Source organism: Carcharhinus amblyrhynchos, chromosome 15, assembly GCF_965287045.1.
Source record: "Carcharhinus amblyrhynchos chromosome 15, sCarAmb.v2.hapA, whole genome shotgun sequence".
Lineage (NCBI taxonomy): Eukaryota > Metazoa > Chordata > Chondrichthyes > Carcharhiniformes > Carcharhinidae > Carcharhinus > Carcharhinus amblyrhynchos.
In genome coordinates, this window is record NC_137338.1 from 60,064,895 (window position 1) to 60,091,883 (window position 26,989).

At 41.8% G+C, this 26,989-nt stretch overlaps 1 protein-coding gene across 3 annotated transcripts in view; it reads left to right on the forward strand.

Annotated features, from left to right (window-relative positions):
• glra2 (glycine receptor, alpha 2) overlaps nt 1–26,989 on the forward strand; it is a 180,157-nt gene that overhangs the window by 93,327 nt on the left and 59,841 nt on the right. For all 3 annotated transcript variants that reach the window (XM_080203305.1, XM_080203306.1, XM_080203307.1), the window contains exon 7: nt 18,745–18,959. In XM_080203305.1, the coding sequence (XP_080059431.1) occupies nt 18,745–18,959 (215 nt within the window). The remainder of the gene's footprint in view (nt 1–18,744; nt 18,960–26,989) is intronic.

The following is a 26,989-nucleotide window of genomic DNA, read 5'->3' on the forward strand; positions in this document are numbered from 1 at the left end:
AGAATCTGTACAGAAGGAGACCATTGGGCCCATTGAGCTGGCACTGGCAATGATCCCACCCAGGCCCTATCCCCGTTACCCAATGTATTTACCCGCTGGTCCCCCAACATTAAGGGACAATTTAGCTTAAACCAATCCACCTAACCTGCACATCCTTGGACTATGGGAGGGAACCGGAGCACCCAGAGGAAATCCATTCATACACAGGGAGAACATGCAAACTCCACAAAGAGAGTGACCCAAGGTAGGAATCAAACCCGGGTCCCTGACACTGTGAGGCAGTAGTGTTAACCACTACGCTGCCAATGCAGCTTGTGGCCCAGGTGGAGGAGGAGTGTTTCTTCCCAACAGGATAACCCTGTCCCCACTCACCACGCCCGTAATTTGTCTGACTACCCCTGCTCAACTAAGATCACCAAATCCATCTAACCCATGATCTCCCTCTACAATTTGTTATCTTCACTTAATGAGTACCTCTCCTGCACCCTCTCCCCCCCCCCCCCCCAACTCAAAATGCTTCCCCCAACCCCCCTCCCCGAAACATCCAGCCATGGTCACTGACCCCACCCAACCATCCTGTCCATCCTCTCGATCTGATCACTCCCACAGCACCCCTCCCCACCCACGAAACCTTTCTGTTCCCCCTCATGTCTTTTTCGTATCTCACAAGTGGCCAAGCTTAGCCGTCTGTCAGATTGGCTCTCCCAGTAGGGAACTTGAACGGGGGAGAGGTAAAAAAAGAAATTCAAAAACACCCTTGAAGTTAAAACTCCACGGTATTCAAGGAAACACGTACTTCGTACATTTCCTGATTGGAACTCCTGTCCTCTGCTCAAGAAAATGCGGAAAAATATTCTCGACACTAAATGAGGAAGAAACTGATACGTTCAGCATTACTATTAGATAATCAGGATTTATATCTTACAGCTTTTTAGTGCCAGAAAATTGATGTTAGTGAATAAGGGATAAATACACCTGTCCTCTTCCAGCTATAAATATAATTATGTCAGCAACACTTTTTGTTGGCTTGTATCAAAAGCCTGTTGGATATTGCATTAATTATCCATAACATTCAAAATTATATGTACTCTATATGCTTCTACAGTTCTTCATTACTCAAAGCATTTATTTTTGTCCTTTAGCTTGCCTACTAGCTGATTCTTCATATTTGCTCACACATACTTTGCCAGATCTATCACAACAGTGCTAAAGCACTATATGCTTCTAAATACTACATGCGCCAAAATGTTATGAAACTAAATTGTAGTATGTTGACTGGTGGCTCTCAGTCATCATTTTGTTGTCGTGATTCATACTGTAAATAGTTAGAGACAGGGAGCAGTCAGTGAAATTTCTCCTGCCGTGACATTACGAAGTCCTGTTTTACTGATATTGCAAATGTGGAAGGTGGGTTACAAACCACTTCTTTTGTAAAAGAAAGGACAATTATAGCTTCCACAAAGCTAACAACTTCAAATATTGGCTGTAATGTGCCAATGAGAGTTTATACTGAAAATGGAATTGGAACTCAGGCTTTTTTTTAATTGCAGATAAACCCAACATTCCAACAGCTTTATCACAAGAAATGGTAGAGAAAATACACAAAAGCTCTGCTTACAACATTTGTGGGTTTGAAACTTTCTGAAATAACTTGTGAAAGCTGAAAGGCATGAGGGAGGGTGGAAAAGGGCAATCAGAGAGCATTGGGAGTCCAGGGTTCGGGGTGGAATTGAGGAGTTGAACTAAGGAGAAAGATGGTTGAGAATGGACTGATTGGTTCCTTGAATACGGGATCAGGAGAAGTGGAGCTCCACGTTCAGATAAGTTACTTATTTACCTTTGTGGTTGTCTTGGGATTCCTAAAGTTGATTGCACTGAATTGCAACCTTTGGTGCTGGCTGGCTATGTTGCAATGGGGTTCTGATGTGCCTGTATATATGCGTCAGGCCTGTGTAAAGGATGCCGTCTTGTTTGTCTTTATCCAACATGTACATTACCTGCTGGAAGTTCTCCTCAGTGTCCTGGCCAATATTTATCCTTCAAACAACTTCACAAGATTAGATTATAACAAATTGTCTCTTTCTATTTCTGGGATTTTACTGTGGAGAAATTCTGTTTCTTATATTGCAGTGACTACACTTCAGAAGTACCTAAATTTCCTGTAAATGACTTTGGGATGTCCTCAGGTTTGGAAAGTGTTGAAAAATGCATGTATAATTTTTCTTCTTTCTTGCATTATCTTTACCTTGTACTCTGCAAAGTGCTTCTGTTGCACTTCTGTTCTTTGGATCTTGTGCCCCATGGTGCAATCATACATTAACCCTTGTGTAGTACTTACACTGATAGGAATTCAGATAAATTCCTCTTCAATCGTGGCCATAACTGTCTCCTCCTGCATAGTGCATGCCATGTATTTGCCATTTCAGTGCCAAAGTAGTTTAATCTATGCAGTTTCCAGAATTTAAGCTTGAGACCATGTTTCACAATTTTGGACATGATATATCATTGTTCAATTTATAAATTCCCTTCAAGATAGAGTCATGGAGTCATTGAGGTTTACAGCATGCTGCCCAGTTTTTACCATTAGCCTTGTCCCAATTGCCCAAGTTTTGCTCATATCCCTCTATACCAGTCTTACCCATGTAACTGCCTACATTTTTAAAAGAAAAAATTATACCCACCTCTATTACTACCTTTGGCAGCCTATTCCTGACACCACCCTCTGTGAAAAAAATGCTCCTCTGGATCCTTTTGTATCTTTCTCTCTCATCTTAAACTTATGTCCTCTAGTTTTAGACTCCCCTACTTTTGAGAAAAGATGTTGATTATCTACTTCATCTATGCCCCTCGTTATTTTATAGATCTCTATAAGATCACTCCTAACCTCCTACGCTCCAGGAAAAAAACGTCCCAGTCTATCCAGCCTCCCCTTATAACTCAAACCATCAAGTTCCCGTAGCACTCTAGTAAACCTCTCCTGCACCCCTTCTGGTTTAATGATATCCTTTCTATAATAGGGTGACCAGAACTGTATGCGGCATTCCAAGTGTGGCCATACCAATGTCTTGTACAACTTCAACTCGACATTCCAACTCCTGTACTCAATGTTCTGACCAATGAACATACTAAATACCTTCTTCACCACCCTGTCCACCTGTGACTTCACTTTCATGGAGCTATGAACTTATACTCCTAGATCTCCGTTCCAAATTTCTCCCCAGTATAACTATCCCTCATTTAGCACCCTTTGTGCTCCTAAAAAATTAGCATGCGAAATGAAAAGGTGCTTAAAAAAAATCACTTTGGCATATGGAATAAAGATGGGTTATTTCCTGACCTGTAGTTTTTACATTAAAAATCTATTAGCTGACTTAAACCGAACTGACCCAAAAATCCTTTTATTAACAATTTCAGAACTCTTAACTTGCTATCTCTTAATTACCCACAATTTCATACCTCCTACTCGCAGCTTCCTGGTTCCAATGCTTTAGCGCTCCCTTTCCCCGACACTCCTGCCTCGCTATCTCCCTGACCCTCCCGACTTGCTGCTTCCTCTCTGCTCCCTTCTCCTGAATGTTTCTGAGAACAAGAGCTCAGAGAGGAGTCACAGTAAGAGGGCAGAGTGAGAAACTGGGAAGAAGGGCGCAGGAGGGATTGGAAGGTTATGCAGGGAGGTGGTAAAGTGGGAGGATCGGAATATAGGGAGAGATGGAGAGGAAGTTAGGTAGAGAGCAGCAGTTTTTATTTATAAAAGATGTATGCTGAGCAAGAGTGCTATAATGGAGACACTATTAGGGAGTGTCCCTATCTTACCAATTGTGCTTTTTCAATGGGTAACTTCTGTACTTGGATAATAACTCCCATAATTTATTATTTTGAAATAATCCCAGCCCTGCCATTCCACATCTGTGATGCCTTAAAATATGTGCAAGTATCTGTACTTTGCACCTTACAAAATCTTTGCATCCTAGTATGTTGATTTTGTGCTCTATCTTTCACTTGCAGTGTTTATCCATCATGTACAAGTTTATCCAAGTGGATAAACTTGTACATGACATATACCTATAAACGCAATATTGGTGTTTGCTTACCATGTAGTACTTGTGCTTGTCGCAGAGTGCCAGAGCAGCTAAATATATATATTATTCAGGTGCATTCTGCATGTATTGTCCACCCCTAGTTTTCCCTAAGGAGTTGGTGGCAAACGGGATGGTCAGTGAGTGGAAATGGCTGTACCATCTTTAGTGACTCTACTTTCATAGTGCTGCTATTTCAGGAGTTCAAGGGCTTTGAGTTGACGATGATGATGGAGTATCAATATACTTCCAAGTTGGGAAGGTGTGTGAATCAATGATGGGGAACTTGGAGGTTCCCACATGCTGGCTGTTTTTGTTCCTTTAGTTAGTAGAGATCATAGGTTTTGGAGGTGCTGTCAAAAAAGCTTTGTTGAGTTGGTGCAGTGCATCTTGTGGATGGTACTCACTGCAGCCATGGTTTGCCAATGGTGAAGGATGTGTATGTTTAAGGTGGTGGAAAAGTGTCCAACAAGCATGCTGTTTTGTTTTAGGTGGTATCAGGCTTTTGGGTGATGTTGGAGCTGCATTCATCTTGGCATATGGAAAATATTCCATCACACTCCTGACTTCTGCCTCATAGATGATGCAAAGGCTTTGGGAATTCAGGTGGTGAGTTACTTAATGTGGAATTTGAGACTCTAACCTGCTCATGTAGCCACAGTGTATACATGGCCGATTCAGTTAAATTTCTGATCAGTGGTCATCACCAGGATATTGATGTAGGGGATTCTAAAAGGAATGGAAATAAATGTCAAGGGGAGATAGCTGGACTTTCTCTAGAAATGGCCATTGTCTGATACTTAAATGGCACAAATATTACTTATCCCTTATTGGCCCAAACATGTATATTGTCTGTGTCCTGCTGCATGTGGGCACCAATTGTTGTATTCGCTAAGGAGTTGAAAATGAAAGTAAACACAATACAATCATTAATGAACATCCCTATTTTTGATGGAAGGAAGCTAATTGCAAAACAGGCTGAAGATGTTTAGGCTTAAAACACTAGCCTAAGAAACTTGTACTTTGTGCTTAATAGAGTATCTGTTATTGTAACAGTTTCATCCTGTGCCTTATAGACTACAGTGGAACCCCAATTTTACATGCCCCAATGTAGCGTGAAATCGGATTTGACGGATGGACCCTTTTTTTTTGCTCTTTCTGGTTTAGTGATTTAGCATGACCCCAATAACATTCGCGATAACATTTTATGGACCTCAACCATCACGTTACAATGGGGCTGCACAGTACTTGAACTTGCAATTCTTATAAATTGTATCATTTGTGCCCATAATAGCTTATGTTATGTTGATTAGTTGTAGATTGAGAACTTGTGCATTTGAATTGTGAAGTATTTGTATGCCATTCGGAGTAAGCTTTTATTGCCTTTTTCTCCCATGACAGTACTGTACCAACTAACTTTCTATTTCTGGTTGAGCCTAACATGGCACACAAGCTTTTAGAGTGGCATGTTGGCACAATGGTTAGCACTGCTGCCTCATAGTGCCAGGGACTCAAGTTTGATGCTCGGCTTGGGTGACTGTCTGTGCAGACTCTGCACATTCTCCCCGTGTCTCCGTGGCTTTCCTCCCACAGTCCAAAGATGTGTGGCTTAGGTGGACTGTGCATGTTAAATTGACCCTAAGCATCAGGGTGACTAGCTAGGGTAAATGCATGGAGTTATGGGGGTAGGACCTCGGTGGGATTGTGGTTGGTGCAGAATTGATGGGTCGAATGGCCTCCTTCAACACTGTAGGATTCTATGATTTTGAAGGCTAACGCTATGTCTTGGCTGACTGCGAAATGTGCCTGAGCTCCGAAACAGTGCTTTCTATTTACCAGAACTGATTTCTAGAAATTGGCCATCTTCTTTCTTGTGTCTTTAGGATCTGAACAGTGTAATCACTCTGTTTAAAGCCTGTTGCATCAAGTGCTGCTAGGGGAAGCTTCCCAACTGTTCCTTCAAGCAGCTCTGTCCTCACGTCAACTGTCTTGCCTGCTGCTGTTGGCCACCAGCTCTGTTGTGTGACGATGGGAATGCCAGCATTTTACGGCACTCTTACTCAATACATGACTGCAAGGGTTTTAATGACTAGTACAATTAAAAACTCCTGGGGGTTTGTTGTTAGTCCTGCTCTATCGCTCAGCTCACTGTGTGGTTATTATGGTGTGCAACTTCTACAAAAAGAAGCTATATCAAAGGTCAGGCGTTAATACATTCCAAAGCCTCGCAGCAGTCTGGAGTTAACACTTGGATGATGCACAAACAAGAGTTTCAAGGTTAATGTTTTAACAATTTCTAAGATTCAATGTCAGGCGTTTGCAGCTTCTTATGAATTAAATAAACAGGCTACCGAGTATATAAAAGCTTCTGTCAGCCTGCTCTCTATAGACTTCCAAGACATGTGTAATTGTAACCCCTGGTTGTGATTGATAATTTCCTGTGCAATCATGTAAAAGAAATCAAAACAATTGGTTGTATACCTCAATGAGTAACCATCCATAGTCGGGAATAGATGGTTTATTTCAAAATACAAATGGTTTTAATACAGCTTATTAGATTGTGTTACATTGGGACAAAATTTATCCCAACCCGTTTTTTGGTCTCTGGCTTGATGGAGGAGTGATGCACCCATTCCCCAGAGGCACACAGACTTTGTGGTTCCTCCTCAATAATCTCAACGTGCAACCCACTGTGACCCACGCTCTCGGCTGGCTGCATGACCATCAGGAGTCCGAACAGCGTGCACTTGTTCCAACTAAACTCCAGCTCTTAAAGGCAGTCTGCATGCCTTTTAAAGGGAAGTTGTACTGAAACATTGGAAGCTACTGTTGAAGGCTAGTGTTGCAATTCTACACAAGGGAAAGGAAACAGAGAAAAAGTTACCAGCTATTAACGCAGCAATGGAAGCCTCAGTCATGAAGGTGGAGAGAAGGAGAACATTCATGACCTACAGTGGGTGGAGAGGGGAGGTGGAGGTGGAGGGGGGGGCAAGTGTGGCAGGTAGGAAGCCCTCAAGGCAAACACTCTGTAGGGAATTTGAGAGGTAGCAAAGCGTATCAATGCCTGAAGTCTGGCCTTGAGGATCTGCCAGCAGTGCCAGAGAGGTGAAATGTCCTTACATGGGTCATTAAAGTCACGTGAAATCTCCAATTCTTCCATAGATGAAGATGATTGTCATTTTGGAGGCTAATCGTCTCTGTCCCAGGACATCATCAGGGTAGTGTCCTAGGACTAAACATCTTCAACTGCTTCATCACTGAAATTCTTTCCATCATAAGTCAGAATTGGGGAGTTCGCTCCTTTATCCCTCTGGTTTTCCGTGGAGGCCCGAAAATGTCTAACAGGCATAGGAAAATAATACATCATGCATTCATAGAATCATGGAATTCCTGGACAGAAGAGGCCATTTGCCCCTCGTGTCTGTACCTGCTCTCAGACAGAGTATCTTAACCTGGCCCTCTCTCCCCATCCTATCCCTGTAACCCCATACATTTACCATGGCCAATCCATCTAACCTAAACATCTTGGAACCCCAAGGGGCAATTTAGCATGGCCAATCCACCTAACCTGCACATCTTCAGATTGTGGGAGGAATCCGGAGCTCCCAGAGGAAACTCATGCCGACACACAGGGAACGTGCAAACTCCACACAAATGGTCACCCAAGGCTAGAATTGAACCCGGGTCCCTGGAGCTGTGAAAGTGGTGCTAACCACTGTGCTGCCCAGGATGGTGTATTGGAAGTGATTCACACACCACAGCTCACTGATAGAATGACAGTTCTTATGGTTTGTGTACCTCACCCCATTGTAGTGGGGACCTATGATATCATGTTACAACAGGAAATGCATTTTGCTTGATCGGGAATGCCATTAAACTGGTGAGGTTGTGTGCCCTTGTCATTCTGCTTGGCCCTACTGAATGAGAAGATGATGTACTCTCCTCGTTTAGAATACATGGCCTGCGTGACCTCTCAGATGCTCTGATGGATGGTATACTGGCACACAAGGTCACCCGCTCTTTCCTGGAAAAAACACAAATGTGCAAAAGTTCAATTCCAGTGTGACCCTCATAGTCACTGGCAGGTCTGTCCTCTCCCTGGTGTGAGGCTCTAAGTCAGATTAGAGAAGGTGGCAAAGCCCAGTCCCCAGCTCTTTGTTGAACCTGTGTCACTTTAGGCCTTGTTTTTTGATGAAAGTATGAGGGGTGCTCCTGAAAAACACTTGAAAGGTAGGATTTTCAGTGAAGAGTCTTCCTCCCCTACCTTCTCTGGAGTTTATCCTCCCCAGTGCATTGCAACACCACCAAGGGTTTTGTTAAGAAACGTGTAACAAAAATATCTTTGTAATGTATTTTCACTTGTCATTTTATAATAATCCTTCTAAAATACAACCTTTTTTTAGTTCTGTTCAATAGTTTCCTTTCTTTTGTAATTTTCTACAGAATATATATTCTTTTCTTCACAAAGATCAGCTGTTTCTGCCTCTCTAATATTGTTCACCTCTGCCCTCAGCTTATCCACTGCTGAAACCCTCACCCATCCTTTGCTGATCTTTGGACTTGACTAATGTTCCATTGGTTTCTCTCCCATTCTCCAGCCGTCACAAACTTACATCTCATCTACAACTCTGCTGCCTGTATCCTAACCGACACCAAGTCTCAGTCAGTCTTACTCCTGTTCGTGCCTACGTTAAGTTCCAAAATCTGGATTTAAAACATTAATTGTATTCAAATCTCTCCTGGAAACCTATAAAATTCTAACAGGACTAGACAGGGTAGATGTAGTAAGGATGTTTCCGATGGTTGAGGAATCCAGAATCAAGGGTCACAGTCTAAGGATAAGGGGTAAACCATTTAGGATGGAGGTGAGGAGAAATTTTTTCACCCAGAAAGTGGTGAGTCTGTGGAATTTGCTCCCACAGAAGGGAGTTGAGGCCAAACATTGTATATTTTCAAGAAAGAGTTTGATGTAGTTCTTGGGGTGAAGGGGATCAAAGGGTACGGCAGGAATGGGGAGGAAAGGTGGGATCAGGCTTTTGAGTTGGATGGTCAGCCATAATTATAATAATGAACTTCCCAAAGTGGTACTGGAGCGAGGCGACTTCTTGCAAGCTGTGCCCATAATACCTTCTAATTCTATCTTTTATTCTCATTCTATGCTTCCAAAACTTCATTCTAACTCTTTTTTTATCTTTCTCTTCATCCTAGCTATATTCTATACTCTGTCATTTCCTTCTCTATGAACAGTATGCTCTTCTGTATAGCATACAAGAAACAATACTTTTCACTGTATGCTAATACATGTGACAATAATAAAAACAAATCAAATCAGAGAATGGTGGAGCAGGCTCAAAGGGCCCAATGGCCTACTCCTCCTATTTTCTGCTTCTACATAAGAACATAAGAAACAGGAGCAGGAGTAGGCCATCTAGCCCGTCGAGCCTGCCCCGCCATTCAATAGGATCATGGCTGATCTGAAGTGGCTCAGTTCCACTTTCCCGCTTTCTCCCCATAACCCTTAATCCCCTTGCCTACCAAAAACCTATCTACCAGCATCTTAAATATATTTAGCGAGGTAGCCTCCACCACTTCAACGGGCAGAGAATTCCAGAGATTCACCACCCTTTGAGTGAAGAAGTTCCTCCTCAACTCTGTTCTAAACTGCCCCCCCCCCCCCCTTATCTTGAGGCTGTGCCCTCTAGTCCTGCTGTCCTTTCTGAGCGGGAAGAACCTCTCCACCTCTACCCTATCCATCCCCTTCATCATCATATACATCTCAATAAGATCCCCCCTCATCCTTCTAAACTCCAACGAGTACAATCCCAGTCTATTCAGCCTCTCTTCATAGTTCAACCCCTTCAACTCCAGTATCAGCCTAGTGAACCTCCTCTGCACTCCCTCCAAGGCCAAAATATCCTTGCGCAAGTGCGGCGACCAAAACTGCGCACAGTACTCCAGCTGCGGCCTCACCAGTGCCCTGTACAGTTGCAAGCTGCAAGCTATGTTTCTATTTTTCAAGCTTTCCTCTGATTCAGAGATCATACAGCCTTGCAACCCTCCAGGAACATTCCTCCAAATTTGGTCTACTGACGCAATGGTGCTATATAACGCAAGCTGTCGTTATTCATCTGCCAACATCCTTGCCCCACTTTTGCCAGTCATACCATCAATTATCCAGGCCTGAATCCCTGGAATTCTTGCCATAAATCTCTTAGTTTCTCCATCTCTCTCCATTTAAGGCATTTCTTAAAATCCTACCTCTTTTACCAAGTTTTTAGCTATCCTAACGAATTTCTGCTTCTTTGTTTTGGCAAGAATTTTCCGGGTTACGTTGCCATGAGCCTTCAAATGTTTACGTCCATTAAAGGTGCTGTAATAATTCTTCTAATGTCTCTTAGCTGCCTGTAAAAGAGTTGCAGCAGCACAGTGGGAGTTTGAGTGCCGTATGCTGGGTCAAACAGGGAGACTCTCCACTGAAGAATCCTGCTTCAGACACCATGGCCTCCAAATCATAGGGGCCTGTGCAGCAGGTAAAGAGATGACTGTGGGAATTTTCCTGCAAGGGGTGCAGCAAAGGAGGGAGGCAGTTCTGGAGTGGCTTTGTAATCTTGAGTATATTTGTGACAAGGTCTTGTTAACAACTTCTAACTAAATACAGTAGAGGGTACAGGTATGGAACTGACTCCATCCTTGGCCTTTACCCATCTTTGTCATGTCAAAATAAACTCTGATTCTAAGTCATGCCCCTTCTTCACATCACTGTGGGTGGTCCTGTACTTAATCCCTCATTAACCATTCAAGGGCCTTAATTGGGGAATGGGCTTCCCATCTGAGGTCCTGTCATCCCCTTCGTAAAAATACATCTAGGTCGGGGTTGTGGGAACGGGGGTGGAGTGTGGAGTAGGGAATCCCCTACTGTTTTATGCCATTTTATGCTTTCCCCACCCCTGCCCCACTTCTCTGAACCTGCCTGGAGGCTGAGGCATAGTGTAAAATTCTGGATTGAAATTTCTTTTACGTTGCTTCAAGTATTTATTTTTACGTAAGGCATATGCTCTCCTCCTAAAATGCTGGGAGAACAAAGCTCAACCAGACATGAAAAGATTGCTCAGTGCTGCCCAGGAACCTCTCTTCATTTGTCATAGCTCTCTTGAGTACGACAGAACATTAGTTCAGTGCACCTCTTCTCTTTTGAATATCGTCCTCCGAGGAATTGGCTTGGAGTGAATACTCCACTCAACACTATGAAGGAAGTAGGTTAGAATGGACTATTGGTAACTGAACACCCCTGGGTTAATGACCAAATGTTCTGGTGTCAATACCACTCCATTATGCTGTCACGCTATCTGGGGCAATTCCTCCAAGAAAATTCCTTCAATATCATTACCATTCATTACCTGAACTAAAAAGATTCTCTAAAATAAATATTTTCATCTTTTTATGCTGATCAAGTGAAGAATGGCATTGCAATTTTTCACACATGAAATTAATGTAGACATTTTTTTCTATGTTCTCACAATTCCTCTTTCCAGGACTTGAACATCAAGCCATTAATTGTAATTTTCACCTTCCCATGTCAGTCTCAAGTACCTTAGGTACGTCCAGACAAAAAGTAAAGATTTCTACTCTGGCCAGTAATGATTTAGAACTTAAATTCAGAAATACACCATGCTTATCATCTCCTCGAAGTGTGATTCACAATTCTGCGCCAAATTATGGTGGATTGTCCTCTGGAGAACCTGATCCAGTGGGAACGCTGTTAGGACGAGGCCAACTCACTTCACATCTGGTCCCTAGCTGAGAAAAATTTACTGGATTCCAATCAAGGCCTCAGTGTGAAAATCCACCGCATCAGCCTCATGTGGAGCTTAATCACAGCATGGACTGACTGGGCCGCAAGTCTTATTCAGAACTCTAAATGCTATTTAATATCTGTTATATGAGAGAGATTAATGTATATTCATGAAATACTACTCCATGAAAAATGTGCACAGAAAGATCCTAACCACCAGTGCATTTAACTAGCAAGAGCAAACCCCAAGGGGCAGCAACTCAAAAGATCTGCTAGTTATGTTTCAAGAGGTACGTTACGTTTTTGGGGTTGCTTTTCTACCATTTGTTCAACGTTATTGCAGCTATCATATTTTAGGCCATTTTGATGGTTAAATACCCACTCCCAAATCTTTAAGGGTATCTACTTAAGTTTTAGATAATGTTCTCAATGATGAAATAAAAGACTGGTCATTAAATTGTATTTTTTTAGCAATTGGATACAGCTTGGCAGCAACATTGGCTCAGTTTCCTTTGTTGAATCTGATGAGTTATGCTGGGGTCACCCAGTTGGCACCCTGCAGTTTACCTGACAAAGATACCTGAGGTTGTAGCCTCCAAATTGTAAGGGCTTGTGCAGCAGGTAAAGAGATTTCCTGCAAGGGGTGAAGCAAAGGAGGGAGCCAGTTCTGGAGTGGAAGGCTACCATTAGTGCTGGAGTTGAAGTGAAAAAGTTCCTTGATTGAGGTGGTCCAGATAGTAAGCTGTCTCCCATCCACTGATTCTGTTTACACGTCCCACTGCCTCAGGAAAGCAGCCAGCAGGATAAAGGACATCACACGCCTTGGACATACTCTCTTCCATCTTCTCCCAGGAAAATGATACTAAAGTCTGAGGTCACATACCAACCGATTCAAGAACAGCTTCTTCCCTGCTGCTGTCAGACTTTTGAATGGACCTACCTCATATTAAGTTGACCTTTCTCTACACCCTAGCAATGATTGTAACATTACATTCTGCACCCCCTTCTTTCCTTCTCTATGAACAGCATGTTCTGTCCGTATAGCGCACAAGAATCAATACTTTTCACTGTATACGAATACATGTGACAATAAATCAAATCAAATCCCAGCTCTCTTGTATCCATAAGCAAGCGAGCAAGAGGTTTGCTGGCATCAGAGGTAAATCTAGACAGGAAAGTCAAAAGGATTTCCTTTGCAACGGTTTATGAATATTACAGAAGAGTAGGCAAAAAAATGGCATGGTCATCCAGTAAACAAAATTAATCTAGGGTCAAAAATGCAATTATATGTTAAGCTTCTGTCCAAAGAAAAAAAAACGCTTGTTTGTAATTAATTTGGAGAACTGAAAACTGGCTTGAAGTACCCAACCTTATCAGACTAGATCAGTAGATTGGCATCTTGCTCATTTCATGCAGGTGTGGCAAATGTCATAATAAATCAATGAAGTGGCAATATCAGCTTGATTTTAGTGAGTACAGTGCTGGCAGCAGCAGATGTTCCAGCAGCATGGTGGCACAGTGGTTAGCACTGCTGCCTCGGGTCACTGTCTGTGTGGAGTTGCACTTTCTCCCCATATGTGAGTGGTTTCCTCGGGAGCCCCCATCATTGCATGATCCCTCCCACTCCCCCACCTCCGAACATAGATCGCCAGCTTCGTGACCCTGCCAAGGGGTCGCTCAAATATGTAGCCAGAGTGCCAGAGAGTAGTGCCAATACTCTGCCCTGCCATTGTCCTTGACCACTTGGTGGCAAAAATGGCCTCCGAGGCCCCTGAAGTGGCTGACACATCTAGTGTCCCATTGTGGAAAACTGTAGCAATTCCTGCTGGCTTTACATCATACCAGCAGGTGGGAAAATATGATGCTCCCAGAGTTAAGCTGACTTTACATAGGTAAATGCTTTTAAATCCATGATAATTGCGTTCATGCTGTCATGGGACGTGAACCTGATTGTGTCTGCCAGGAGGGTCGGGGAAGACTGATTTGAGCCCAACAAATCCCATGTTAGGCCTCTCGCAAAATTTTCCTGACACACTAGAATTTGCACTGAGTGTAATGTGGCCTAAAAAATGCCCCCATTGACACTACCCAACACTGCCAGGAAGGAGACTAAAATTGTACACAATACTCCAGATGTGGCCTCACCAGCACCTGATACAGTTGCAACATAAACTCGCTGTTTCAAAAATCCACCCTTCCAGCAATGAAGGACAAAATTCCATTTGCCGCCTTAATTACTTGCAAACCAACTGTTGGTGATTCATGCTCAAGGACACGCAGGTCACTCTGTACAGCAGCATGCTGCAATTGTTTTACCATTTAAATAATAGTCCATTTTGCTGTTATTCCTACCAAAATGGATGACTTCACATTTACCAACATTACACTCCACCTGCCAGTCCTTTGCCCATTCACTTAGACTACATCCCTTTGTAGACTTTGAGCGTCCTCTGCACACTTTGCTCTGTCACTCACCTTAAACACATAATAATGAGCAGAACGTAAACAAAGACTGGCCAGGTGATGGTATGTTTGCATTATTTACTTTATAGTTCATCTGCACACACTTTAAAAAAAAAGGAGTCCCCAACTCCAAATTATCAACGTAAATCGTAAACAATTGTGGTCCCAACACTGATCCCTGAGGCATACCATTTGTCACTGATCGCTAACCAGAAAAACATCCATTTACCCCCACTCTTTCCTTTCTGTTAGTTAACCAGTCCTCTATCCATCCTAATATATGAACCATAACACCGTGCATCTTTATCCTTTGCAGCAGCCTTTGGTACAGCACCTTGTCAAATGTCTTCTGGAAATGCAGATACACCACATCCACCGGTTCACCATTGTCAACAACGCTCACAATGTCCTCAAAGAATTCCACTAAATTAGTCAAACATGACCTGCCCTTCATGAGCCCATGTTGCGTCTTCCCAATAGGATAATTTACATCGAGATGTCTCGCTATTTCTTCCTTTGATGATAGATTCAAACATTTTCCCTACTACAGAAGTTAAGCTAACTGGCCTATAGTTATCCGCCTTTTGTCTACCTCCTTTTTTAAACAGTCACATTTGCTGTTTTTCAATCTGTGGGAGCCACCCCAAAGTTTAGCGAATTTTGATAAATTACCACTAGTGCATTTGCTATTTCCCCCGCCATCTCTTTTAGTATCCTGGGATGCATTTCATCAGGACTAGAAGGCTTGTTTACCTTTACTCCCATTTGCTTGCCCAACACTACCTCTTTCATGATAATGACATTTCTAGGTTCTCGCCTGCCATTGCCACCTTGTCATCAATTTTTGGCGTGTTATTTGTGCATTCCATTATGAAGACCAACACAAAATATCCGTTCAAAGCCTCAGCCATTTCCTCATTTCCAGTTATTACATCCCCCTTCTCATCCTCTAAAGAACTAATGTTTACTTTAGCCACTCTTTATCATTTTATATATTTGTAGAAACTTTTCCTATCTGTTTTATATTCTGAGCTAGTTTACTCTCATAATCCATCTTACTTTTTTGTGGCTTTCTGTTGACCTTTAAAGATTTCCCAATCCTCTAGTTTCCCACTAATCTTTGCCACTTTGTATGCATTTTCTTTCAGTTTGATACCCTCCTTTATTTCCTTAGATATCCATGGCTGATTTATCTCTTTTTCTACATTCCTTCCTTATCACATGTCTTTACTTTTGCTGAGCACTGTGAAAAATCACTTTGAAAGTCCTCCACTGTTCATTAATTGTCCCACCATAAAGTTTTTGCTCCCACTCCACCTTAGCCAACTTCTCCCTCATCCCATTGTAGTCCCCTTTGTTTAAGCACAAGACACTGGTATTGGATTTTACCTTCTCACACTCCATCTATTTTTTAAATTTAACCATACTGTGATTGCTTCTTCCAAGAGGATCCCTAACTGTAGGATCATTAATCATTCCTGTCTCATTACACAGGACCAGATCTAGGATAGCTTGCTCCCTCCTAGGTTCCATTACATACTGTTCAAGGAAGCTATCGCGGGTACATTCTATGAACGCCTCCTCAAGGCTGCCTTGACTGACCTGGTTTGACCAATTGATATGTAGATTAAAATCCCCCATGATAATTGCTGTACCAGTTTTACATGCATCAGTTATTTCTTTGTTTATTTCTCGCCCCACGTTAATATTATTTGGTGGCTTATTGAGTACGCCAATCAGTAACTTTATCTCCTTACAATTTCGAACTTCCACCCAAATGGATTTAATCCTTTTTTTTCCATGGAATGTATATCATCTCTTACTACTTACCACCCTGATGTCATCCTTAAATATCAGCTACACTGCCTCCCTCACCTTCCTGTCCGTCCCTCCAAACAGTCTGATACCCCTGGATATTTAACTCCCAGTCGGGACCATCTTGTAACCACGTCTATGAAATGGCTACCAAATCATACTCATTCATGATGATTTGTGCCATCGACTCATTTACCTTGGTTTCGAATGCTACGAGCATTCAGATAAAGTGCTACTTTAAAATGCTTATGCTAGTTTTTCTACCTTTTTGAATTCAAACAGCTTCATTTATAACATCTCCTGAGTTCTCCTTCCTCTTAATTTTTTTTCTTGATTTTCGATGTAGTTAGAATCTTCTCCCCGCATGCTAACCTGCTGCTTTGCTTTCTGTTCACTGTTATATTTCCCATTCTTTTATTCCTCCCTTCCCCCTCCAACTTGCTAATTTAAATACTTGTGACTACCCTTTTTATCCTTTTCGCTAGAACACTGGTCTCAGATCGGTTCAGGTGAAGACCGTCCCAACAGTACAAATCCTTCCTGTTCCAATACTGACGCCAATGCCCCATAAAATGGGACCCCTCTTTCCCACACCATTCCTTTAGCCATGTGTTAACTTCCCTAATTCTCTCAGCGCAATGCCAATTTGCACGTGACTCAGGTAGCAATCCAGAGATTATAACCCTTGAGGATCTGTTCATTAATTTTAGTTGCTAGTGCCTGATAAGTCCCAAACAGGTCCTCTTCCCTAGTCTCGCCTAAGTTGTTTGTCCCGACGTGGACCACAACAACTGAATCCTCCTCCTCCCACTCCAATATCCTGCCAAGCCAGTCAGAGATGTCCCTCACCCTGGCACCGGGCAGGGAACATATCATGGGGGACTCATGATCTGGCTTACAAATGTTGCTATTAATCCCCCTAATTATAGAACCCCTACGTCTACCGCTTTACTTTTGGCTCCCCCCTCTTGAATGGCAGTGGTTGGCGAGTTCATCATCCCTACAGCATTTTCCTCATCCACACAGGGAACAAGTACCTCAAACCTGTTGGACAAGGTCATGAACTGAGGCTCCTCTGGTCCTGAATTCAGGATCCCTCTACCTGCCTCACTTGCAATCATACCCTGCTGTCCCTGACCATTGACCGAATTAGAAGTACCTAATCTACCGGGTGTAACCTGAAACCAAGCATCCAGGTAACTCTCCCCTTCCCAAATGTTCTCCAGTATTTGAAACTCGGACCCCAGTCTGGTGTGTGTTGTTGCACAGCTGTTGGGTTCAACATGGGGCCATCTGAAATTTTCCCTCTATTTATCTCAAACTTTCTGGATCTCCTTGCATTGGTTCCTGCACTCCTCCATAATCGTATCTACAAGGCTCCTTTCATCGTTTTGGACACCCCTGATCATCCAAGGAGCTGCCTGCTGCCTTTGGCAAAGCACTGGTTACTTCCAAATGGCTTCCTTGCTGCCCATGCCAGGCATGAAACTCATGCCACCTGGAGGCACCCAACATTGTTCCTGACTTACTAGTCTAATGATGTAACCATTAATTTTTATATCCCGATGAGTGGAAAAGTTTATCACCATGCAGTTACTTTGGAATACATGAAGCGCTGGTTTCCAGTTTATGTCAGGGATAACTAGCCAACTAATCTTAAATTTACCTCAGGCATAGGAATATAGGAATTAGGAGCAGAAGTAGGCAAATTCAGCCCTTCAAGCCTGCTCCGTCATTCAATAAGATCCTGGCTGATCTCTCCCTGCCCTGGTGTCAAATCCACATCCCCACTTGTTCCCATATCCCTTTATCCTGTTTTTTTGTTTTAAAAAATCTATTATCTTCTTGAAACCATTCAATGATTCAAACTTCACCGCACTATGGTGCAGCGAGTTCCACAAATTCACCACTCTCTGCGAGAAGAAGTTCCTCCTCATCTCAGTTTTAAATCGAATGCTTCTCAACCTATACCTTTCACCTCTTGATCTAGATTGCTCCATAAGAAGAAACATTCGTTCTATATTTACTCTATCGATCTCTTTTAGTATTTTATATACCTCAATCAGATCTCCTCTCATCCTTCTAAATTCCAGCAACTATAAGTCCATACTGTTTAATCTCTCCTCATACGTCAATCCTTTCATCCCTGATATCAATCTGGACCTCCTCTGAACTGAAATTCAACGATAAGTCATTAGCAACTTGCTTTGTGAATTTCTAACAACAATGGAATGGACTGTGATTAATTTACTTCACTTTTTATCCTCATTGAATTGCTACTGAGAAAATAAAATGTTGCCACGTCTTACGTCTGTACTTAAATTTTCAAACATAAAGCCCACTGAGCTAAGTTGAATTTCCTAAATGCTCTTGATAATACAATTATTAATGGAACATGAGTTTTTATTCATTCATGGGATGTGGGCGTCGCTAGCTAGGCCAGCATTTATTATCCATTCTTAATTGCTTTTAAGGAGGCAGTTAAGAGTCAAGCATATTGAGTAAGATGAGCAGCATAAGATGCTGTTACAAACCTACTGAAGGGTTAAGGGACTGTAGCAAGTCTATTTCATAGATGCCTTTGTTTTTGTTTAACAGGGAAATTTACCTGCATTGAAGTGAAATTCCTTTTGGAAAGGCAGATGGGTTACTATTTAATCCAGATGTACATTCCAAGTCTGCTGATAGTCATTCTGTCCTGGGTGTCATTTTGGATTAACATGGATGCTGCTCCAGCAAGAGTAGCTCTTGGCATCACAACTGTGCTCACCATGACCACGCAGAGTTCTGGCTCTCGAGCTTCACTTCCAAAGGTAAGAAGTTCCCAGCCAATCAAATACTGCTAAATTCTAATGAACGTATTACTAATTTATCCATACATTTTAGGTAGGAATCAAGATTGTCCTGGGTGAGGAATTCTGATGTCTACTTACTGCTAATTATTTGCAACAATATGTTAGCTCATTAAATGATTGATACAATGTAAAATTATCTGGGCAGATTGGTATCTTTGCAAATAGTTTTTGGTGCATATGTGATAAGATATTGGGGATTCCATTAGTTGGTATGCTGTGGCCTGGAAACATGATTAGCTAGGAACATTTGCTACCAAGATTCTCAATAAATACTTAAGCATATTGCAACTTCACAATGCTGCTGTTAAGCCAATGGCAGGTACACGAATTGATTAAATTGGATGTTTTATGTCTTACAATTTATACCAATTATTCTGTTACTTGAATTTTGTTGTTTGGATTAGGTACGTGAGTAATTGGTATTACTTGTTTGGGTCAGATGTTTTAATAATTGTTGTTGGAATGAGATATATTAATGAAAATTGACAGGTTGGATAAGATATTGTTAAATTATATGAACAGATTTCATTCAGGGATGGTGGCCATCATGTTTGCTATGTACAGTTACTTCTTGCGAAGAGTAGATGCTTCTTGCAACAACAAACTCACCTCTGTGTAATCGGGAATTTTATGACATTTTCACAACAATAGAATGGGAGCAGTTAATCTCCTTTGACTCAATCCGTTAATCCACGTTCAGCCGTTCCATATTTGCCACCCTATTGACATCCAAAGCATGACATTTTCCATTATTTTGAAATTGAGATACCTAAACCATGGAAATGAGACATCGTCAAGAGGAATAGATGCGCTCAGTAGCTCAGTGTCACCAAACTTGGGTTTTAAAGGTGTGTAGATTTGGAGGAGATGGTGGCTTTGTGGTATTGTCACTGGACTAGTAATCCAGAGATGGTTCGAATCTCACCATGGCAGATAGTGAAATTTGAATTCAATAAAAATCTGGAGTTAAAAGTCTAATCATGACTGAAATCATTGTCGATTGTTGTAAAAACCCATCTGGTTCACTGATATCCTTCAAGGAAGGAAATCTGCTGACCTTACCCAGTTTGACCTAAGTGCGACTCCAGGTCCATAACAATGTGGTTGACTCTTAAATGCCCTTTGAAACAGCCTAGCAAGTTGGCTCAAGGGCAATCAGGGATGGACAATCAATGGTGACTCAGTCCGCTGAGCTAAACTGACCGGAGGCCTAATAATAGAATCCCGACAGTGCAGAAGGAGGCCATTTGGCCCATCAAGGCTGCACTAACAACAATGCCACCCGAGCCCTATCCCCGTAACCCCATGTATTTACTCTGCTAATCCTCCTGATCCCTGGGTGATGACGACAGCGTCTGAATGGGATTGTTGTCTATACAATTTGATGAGTCAAACAGTCTCCATCTGCACTGCACGGATTCTATAATTCTATGATAAAACATATCCTACAGAATCTTATTTAGTTGCTTATGGAGCAGAAATATATTAGAAGATAAGAAAGTAAGAATGGGAAATGGTAGTCAGCCTATGCAGGTCATGCTACATTCAGGCCCTGTTACAAACATCAACCTGAACATTTTCTTTGTTGTTTACCCAGCAACCCACATTTCTTAGTGAATGTTACTTTACTTCAAAGTTTTATACCAAAGTGATGATGGTCATGTAAGTCACTTCACAATTGCGCTGCAACCTTTTGCATGTAAATTAATTTGGTTAATTAATTTACTAGTAATTAACTAATGTCGTTTAGGAAAGGAAATCTGCTGTCCTTACTTTATCTGGCCTACATGTAGCTCCAGACCCACAGCAATGTGGTTAACTCTCAACTACCCTAGGCAACTAGGAATGGGCGATAAATGTTGACCAGCCAGTGACGCCCATATCCCACCGATGAATAATTTAAAAAATATTGCCGCTGCATTGGAATCAAATGTTCCATCTGAAGCTTAAAATTGTTTGTAATGAGTGAGCGCTGTTTGGGATTCAAAGCAATTGATTCCACAGCCATATGTCAGCCTTAGTGGATTTAAGCAAGAACATGCAATGTGGCTCACATTTGTGGTTCTGATCTTAGAAGCAAAATAACATAATATTACCGAAGCATTTGGGAACATGGATTTTGAGAACACTGGTTAGAGAGATGAAGCTTCAGGCCACAAAAAGCTAAGAGCTTGAAGTAATTAAATCCATAAATAGCATTATTTTACATATGAGATATATTGCAGCCAGCAAGAGAGATGTAATTTTTAATTTAAAAAAAAATTCCTGCAGTTATTTTATTATTCTCCATGCTGTGATGGTGTTCTTCTGCTATGAAAATAATATTCAATAAATATTAAATTCATTAATCAAACACAGCTCAGGAATCTTTCTTAATTAAAATCAGATCAATGATCTTGAAACAGTGAACATGCTACAATAACTCATAGATGTTAGTATTTCAGTGAGATGGCAATATTAATGTTGCTCTTTCACTGTTTTGAGTTTTTTTTACTAATTAATGATAAATGGAGTACGATGAGGTTTGAAACCTTTTCTTCAGGCATATCTTTCAATTGCAGAGCACTGATAAAGGTCTTGCATCTTGCAGATTGCTTACATGAAGACCTGTGTCATATTGTGGGGTACCAAGATTAATCCTCAACAAACATATTCTGATGACATTATTTTTGCCTCTATTCAGAAACTATTGATTTTGACATGAAGCTTACAACTGTAGCATGAATCTTTGTATTTCTCCTTATGAAGAATTTCTGCTTATACCCTATTAGTTACAGCTGGGTTCAGTTCCAGCTTTGGGTCACTGTCGGTGTGGAATCTGTATTTTCTCCCCGTGTCTGCGTGGGTTTCCCTTGGCTTCTCTGGTTTCTTCCCACAGTCCCAAAGATATGTTGGTTAGGTGAATAGTCTGTGCTAAATTCTCCCTCAGTGTACCCAAACAGGTGCCAGAGTGTTCCGATGAGGGGATTTTCACAGTAACTACATTGCAGTGTTAACGTAAACCTACTTGTGACACTAATAAATAAAGTATATACAACACCGGATGAAGCACATGTTACAGAGTTACCTTTTTCTGTCCAACCTCTTTCCCATCCCATCATGGCATTCCACTTGCTGGAGAGATAGAACCATAGAACACCTACAGTACAGAAGGAGGCCATTCAACCCATCATGTTTGTACCGGCCACAATCCCACCAAGGTCCTATTCCCGTAACCCCATACATTTACCCTGTTAGACACTAGGGGCAATCAACCTAACTTGTACATCTTTGGACTGAGAGGGAATCGGAGCACCCGGAGGAAACCCATACAGACACGGCGGGATTGTGCAAACTCTACATAGACAGTGACCCAACGTCAGAATTGAACCCATGTCTCCGGTTCTGCGAGGCAGCAATACTAACAACTGTGCCACCCTTAGATAAGCAAATAGCTTTCTCCCTAATAGTAATACACTTCAAGCTCTTTGGAGATGTTTTGTGTTTCATTTGATCCTTTCCAGTTTTTGAATAGACAAAAACTCATGTTCTGTTTGCTGCATCTGCCTAAAAATACAGTTAAATACTGTACATTGGAGGGACCAAACATAGACGGGGTGACTGTTGGGCAGCATGGTGGCTCAGTGGTTTGCACTGCTGCCTCACAGCGCCAGGGACCTGGCTTCGATTCCCAGAGTATGTCATTGTCTGTGTGGAGTTTGCATGCTCTCCCTGTGTCTGTGTGGGTTTCCTCTGGGTGCTCCGGTTTGCTCCCACAGTTTGAAAGGTGTGCTGGTTAGGTGCATTGACCCAAATAGGTGCCGGAATGTGGTGACTTGTGAAATATCATTGCAGTATTAATGTAAGCCTTGTGACAAATAAATTAAGTTTAACTTTTCAAAACACCTTTGATCCATCCACAAGCAGGACCCAGACCTTCCTGTCACTTGCCATGTCAACACACCACCCTGCTCTCCTGTCTACATGTCTGTCCTTGGCCTTTTGCAATGTTCTAATGAACCTCAATGCAAACTGGAGGAACAGTATCTCATCTTCCAATTGGGCACTTTACAGCTTCTGCTTAAAATTGAGTTCAACAACTTCAGACCATGAATTCTTTCTTCCATCTTCATCCCATTTCCACCCATTTATTTTATTTTATTTTGTTTATTTTCATTTCTTTCGTTGTTTCGTTTTTCAAATTTTAAAATCTCACTTTCCATCTTTTCTCCCTTATCCCTGTCTCCCCTCCCTCCATCCTATCTGTTAGCTGTTTCAGGTCACTCTTTGACATTCTGCTTACCCTCGTTCACCATTTACACATTCTAATCTTTTAATGGGCCACTATCTCCACCCTTCCAGCGTTGATTACTGCCATTTTTATTCCCTTTGTCTTTATGTGTCTGACATCTTTGTCAATCTCTCCTGTCTCCATCTATTGCTGGGTTTCCATCCAGCTCTCTCAGCTCCCCCACACCCGCCTCATCACAATAGTATAAATCTAATCCTATTTTCTATTGTCTTCAGCTCTGACGATGGGTCATCCAGACTCGAAATGTTAACTCTGTTAACTCTCCACAAATGCTGTCAGACCTGCTAAGATTTTCTAGCATTTGGTGCAGTTAAATTGGTTACTTTTGGGCACTCAAGGCATATTTGGCTAAAACTTCCACGGTGTATTGCATTTCCTTGTGTTCAAAATCAAAGACCCACTATACTTCCACATGAGTGACAAATGACAATGACTTGCATTTATTTAGTTCCTCTAATTTAGTAAGGCACTACAAAGAGTATAATCAGACAACAATTTAATCATAAGCCAAATTAATAGAGGTATTAAAAAAAAATTGTAAATGGCCACTTCATGAATGGAGATGGACAATTAAGCAACTAAGGGAAGGAGCCTCTATGAAGATCCTCTCCTGGATAATGAAGAAGCTTAACATGCATCATATTCAGTCCGAACCAAAAATCCTTCTTAGTCTTCTCCTGAAAGCTCCAAAAGCACAGGATGTTGGTCTTCAACGAATTCAATTCCCACTTCCCGTGACATTGAGCCTGATTGTACAAGTCACACTTAAGGCAAACTATTTGACAACAACTCAACAGTACTGCCCTCTTGTCCTGCTTTCAATCATCACTGATGTGAGGAATGTTATCAGACAAGATTTGCTCACCAATAACTAACTCACTAATCAATTTTGGTTGTGCCAGGACGATTTGACTCCAAACCTCATCACAGGCTTGGTTCAAATATAGACACAAGGGCCAATTTCCATAGGTGAAGATGAAGTGACTTCTTTTGACATCAAGGTAGCGTTTGACTTTGTGTGGCACCAATGAGCCACAGTAAAACTGGACTCAAATATGCATCAGAGGAAAACTCTCCGCATGCCTGAATGAGTGCAGCTGCAACATCATTCAAGGAGTCCAACAATAACAAGCAACCCTTCCACTAAGCCTAAACAGCCACCTTTTCAATCGTCAATGCACTGTGGCTGCAGTAACCTGCCCAGATTTCCTTAAAGTCACCTCTCAAACCAAGAACCTCAACTCGTTAGGACATTAGCTGTTTACTATCACTTCTGAGTTCACCTCCAAGCGATACACTTGGATATACATCACCACCATGACAAAATCCTGGAATTTCTTACCGAGCAACATTGTGGGGCTACCTTCACCAGATGAACTGCATCAGTTGAAGAAGAAGGCCTATCACCATCTTCTGAGCAGTACTAAGTATGGGTAATAAAAGCCAGCCTTACCAGCAATGCCCATATCCTGAGAATGAATCCGAAAAAAAGCACTGAAGTACCTGGAGTGTTTGACTCAAGTCCCAGATCTGTCTGTAGGTTGGCACGACAAGTTAGTTTAGCAAAAAATACAACAAAATGGAGGTAAATGCTTTTGGTTCCAACAATTCAACTGAACTGAACTTGACCAGACATTCAGGTGAATTTGCATTTTAAACATATATATGTTCTCCTCCACTGCCTCCATGTAATGACTTTGTACAATCTCATCAAATGAGTTTCCTCTTCCTAACAATGGTGAAAACCTGTTCAGATTTGTGATAACACATGGCTAAGCATATAAATCTGTTTATTTCTCTTCATGCACGTAATTGGAGCACACGTTTGCCCCAGTACTGAACTTTCACTCTGATCGACTGAAAAAATCATATCAATTCAGGCAAGATTTTTAGTACTTAATGCTACTTAAATTTGCAGTAATGAAATGTATAACAGGTTTTTGGGCATTTAAACTTCCAGTATAATTACAGCCATCAAACTCTCACAATCTATCCATCATGCCCTATTTTGTACTCATACTAAATTATTTGTTAAAGCTTACCAACAGAATAAATCTGACCTTTGTTGTTGTAAGTTGTCAGAATTCTTTGCCTGTGATCCTTGACATCAACTAGCCTCTCATTGCTGGATCTATATCTTTTGGAAATTCTTGAAGGAAATTGGTCCTATTCCTCTTCTACTCAACCGATTTTTGTTTTTTGATAAACGATCCTACATCAATTGTCATTCCTTGCTTCGGAAATAAAATAACAGGAAATGGAAAGGTCATTCAGTTCACCAAATGAGCTCCATATCTTGTTTTCGGTGTTAATTGGATCATTTCGTACTAATTTTAAACCCAAATCTCTTTATTGCTCTTAAAATAGTGGGCAGCATGGTAGCACAATGATTAGCACTGCTGCTTCACAGAGCCAGAGACTTGTGCTCAATTCCAGCCTTGGGTGACTGTATGGAGCCTGCACATTCTCCCCATGTCTGTCTGTGTTTCCTCCAGTGCTCCATTTTCCTCCCACAATCCAAAGATGGTGGATTGGCTATGCTAAATTATCCTTTAGTGACGGGGGATTAGCAGGGTAAATACGTAGGGAATCCGGGAATAGGGCCTGGGTGGGATTATTGTTGGTGCAGGCTTGATGAGATGAATGGTCTCCTTCTGCGTTGTAGGGATTCTAAGAAAATATAAATTGAACCCATTCACCTTGAAGTGCTTTAAAAAGCCTTTTATGGCTTTGGCTGACATTTTATTCCAGAAGCCAATAGCCCTAAATGGGAAGATGTTATTACTGATATGCCTTGCAAATTCTCTAACTTGTATTAAGGTCCTTATATCCACCTTTCTTCCCTTAAAAGCTTGGCACCTATTCTTCATAACAATGTACTTTCATTGAAATATGGATTCAGATTTGTATGCCCTTTTGTTGTTCAATGCTGTAAGATCAAACATTATTTTTGTTCGCGCTCTCTCTTTTACTGTGGGGATTTCCTTCAGTAAGTGAAGTGCAGCAGTTAAAGAAGAAGGCCTTTCCAAATAATTCTTCTTTAGAACTCATGTAAGAACATAAGAACTAAGAGCAGGAGTAGGCCATCTGGCCCTTCGAGCCTGCTTCACTATTCAATAAGATCATGGCTGATCTTTTCAGGGACTCAGCTCCACTTACCCGCCGGCTCACCATAACCCTTCTCTATCCTTGCCTTAAAAACATTCAATGAGATAGCCTCAACTGCTTCACTGGGCAGGGAATTCCACAGATTCACAACGCTTTGTGTGAAGAAGTTCCCCCTCAACTCCCCCTTGGATTAGTAAATTTGCTGATGACACCAAAGTTGGAGGTGTGGTAGATTGTGAGGAAGGGTGTCATAGTCTGCAGGGAGACTTAGATAGGTTGCAGAGCTGGGCCGAGAGGTGGCGGATGGAATTTAATGCGGAGAAGTGTGAGGTAATTCACTTTGGTAGGAGCAACAGATGTGTCGAGTATAGGGCTAACGGGAGGACTTTGAATAGTGTGGATGAACAGAGGGATCTAGGTGTGTGTGTACATAGATCCCTGAAAGTTGGGAATCAAGTAGATAAGGTTGTCAAGAAGGCGTACGGTGTCTTGGCGTTTATTGGTAGGGGGATTGAATTTAGGAGTCGCAGTGTAATGTTGCAACTGTACACTACTCTAGTGCGGCCACACTTGGAGTACTGTGTGCAGT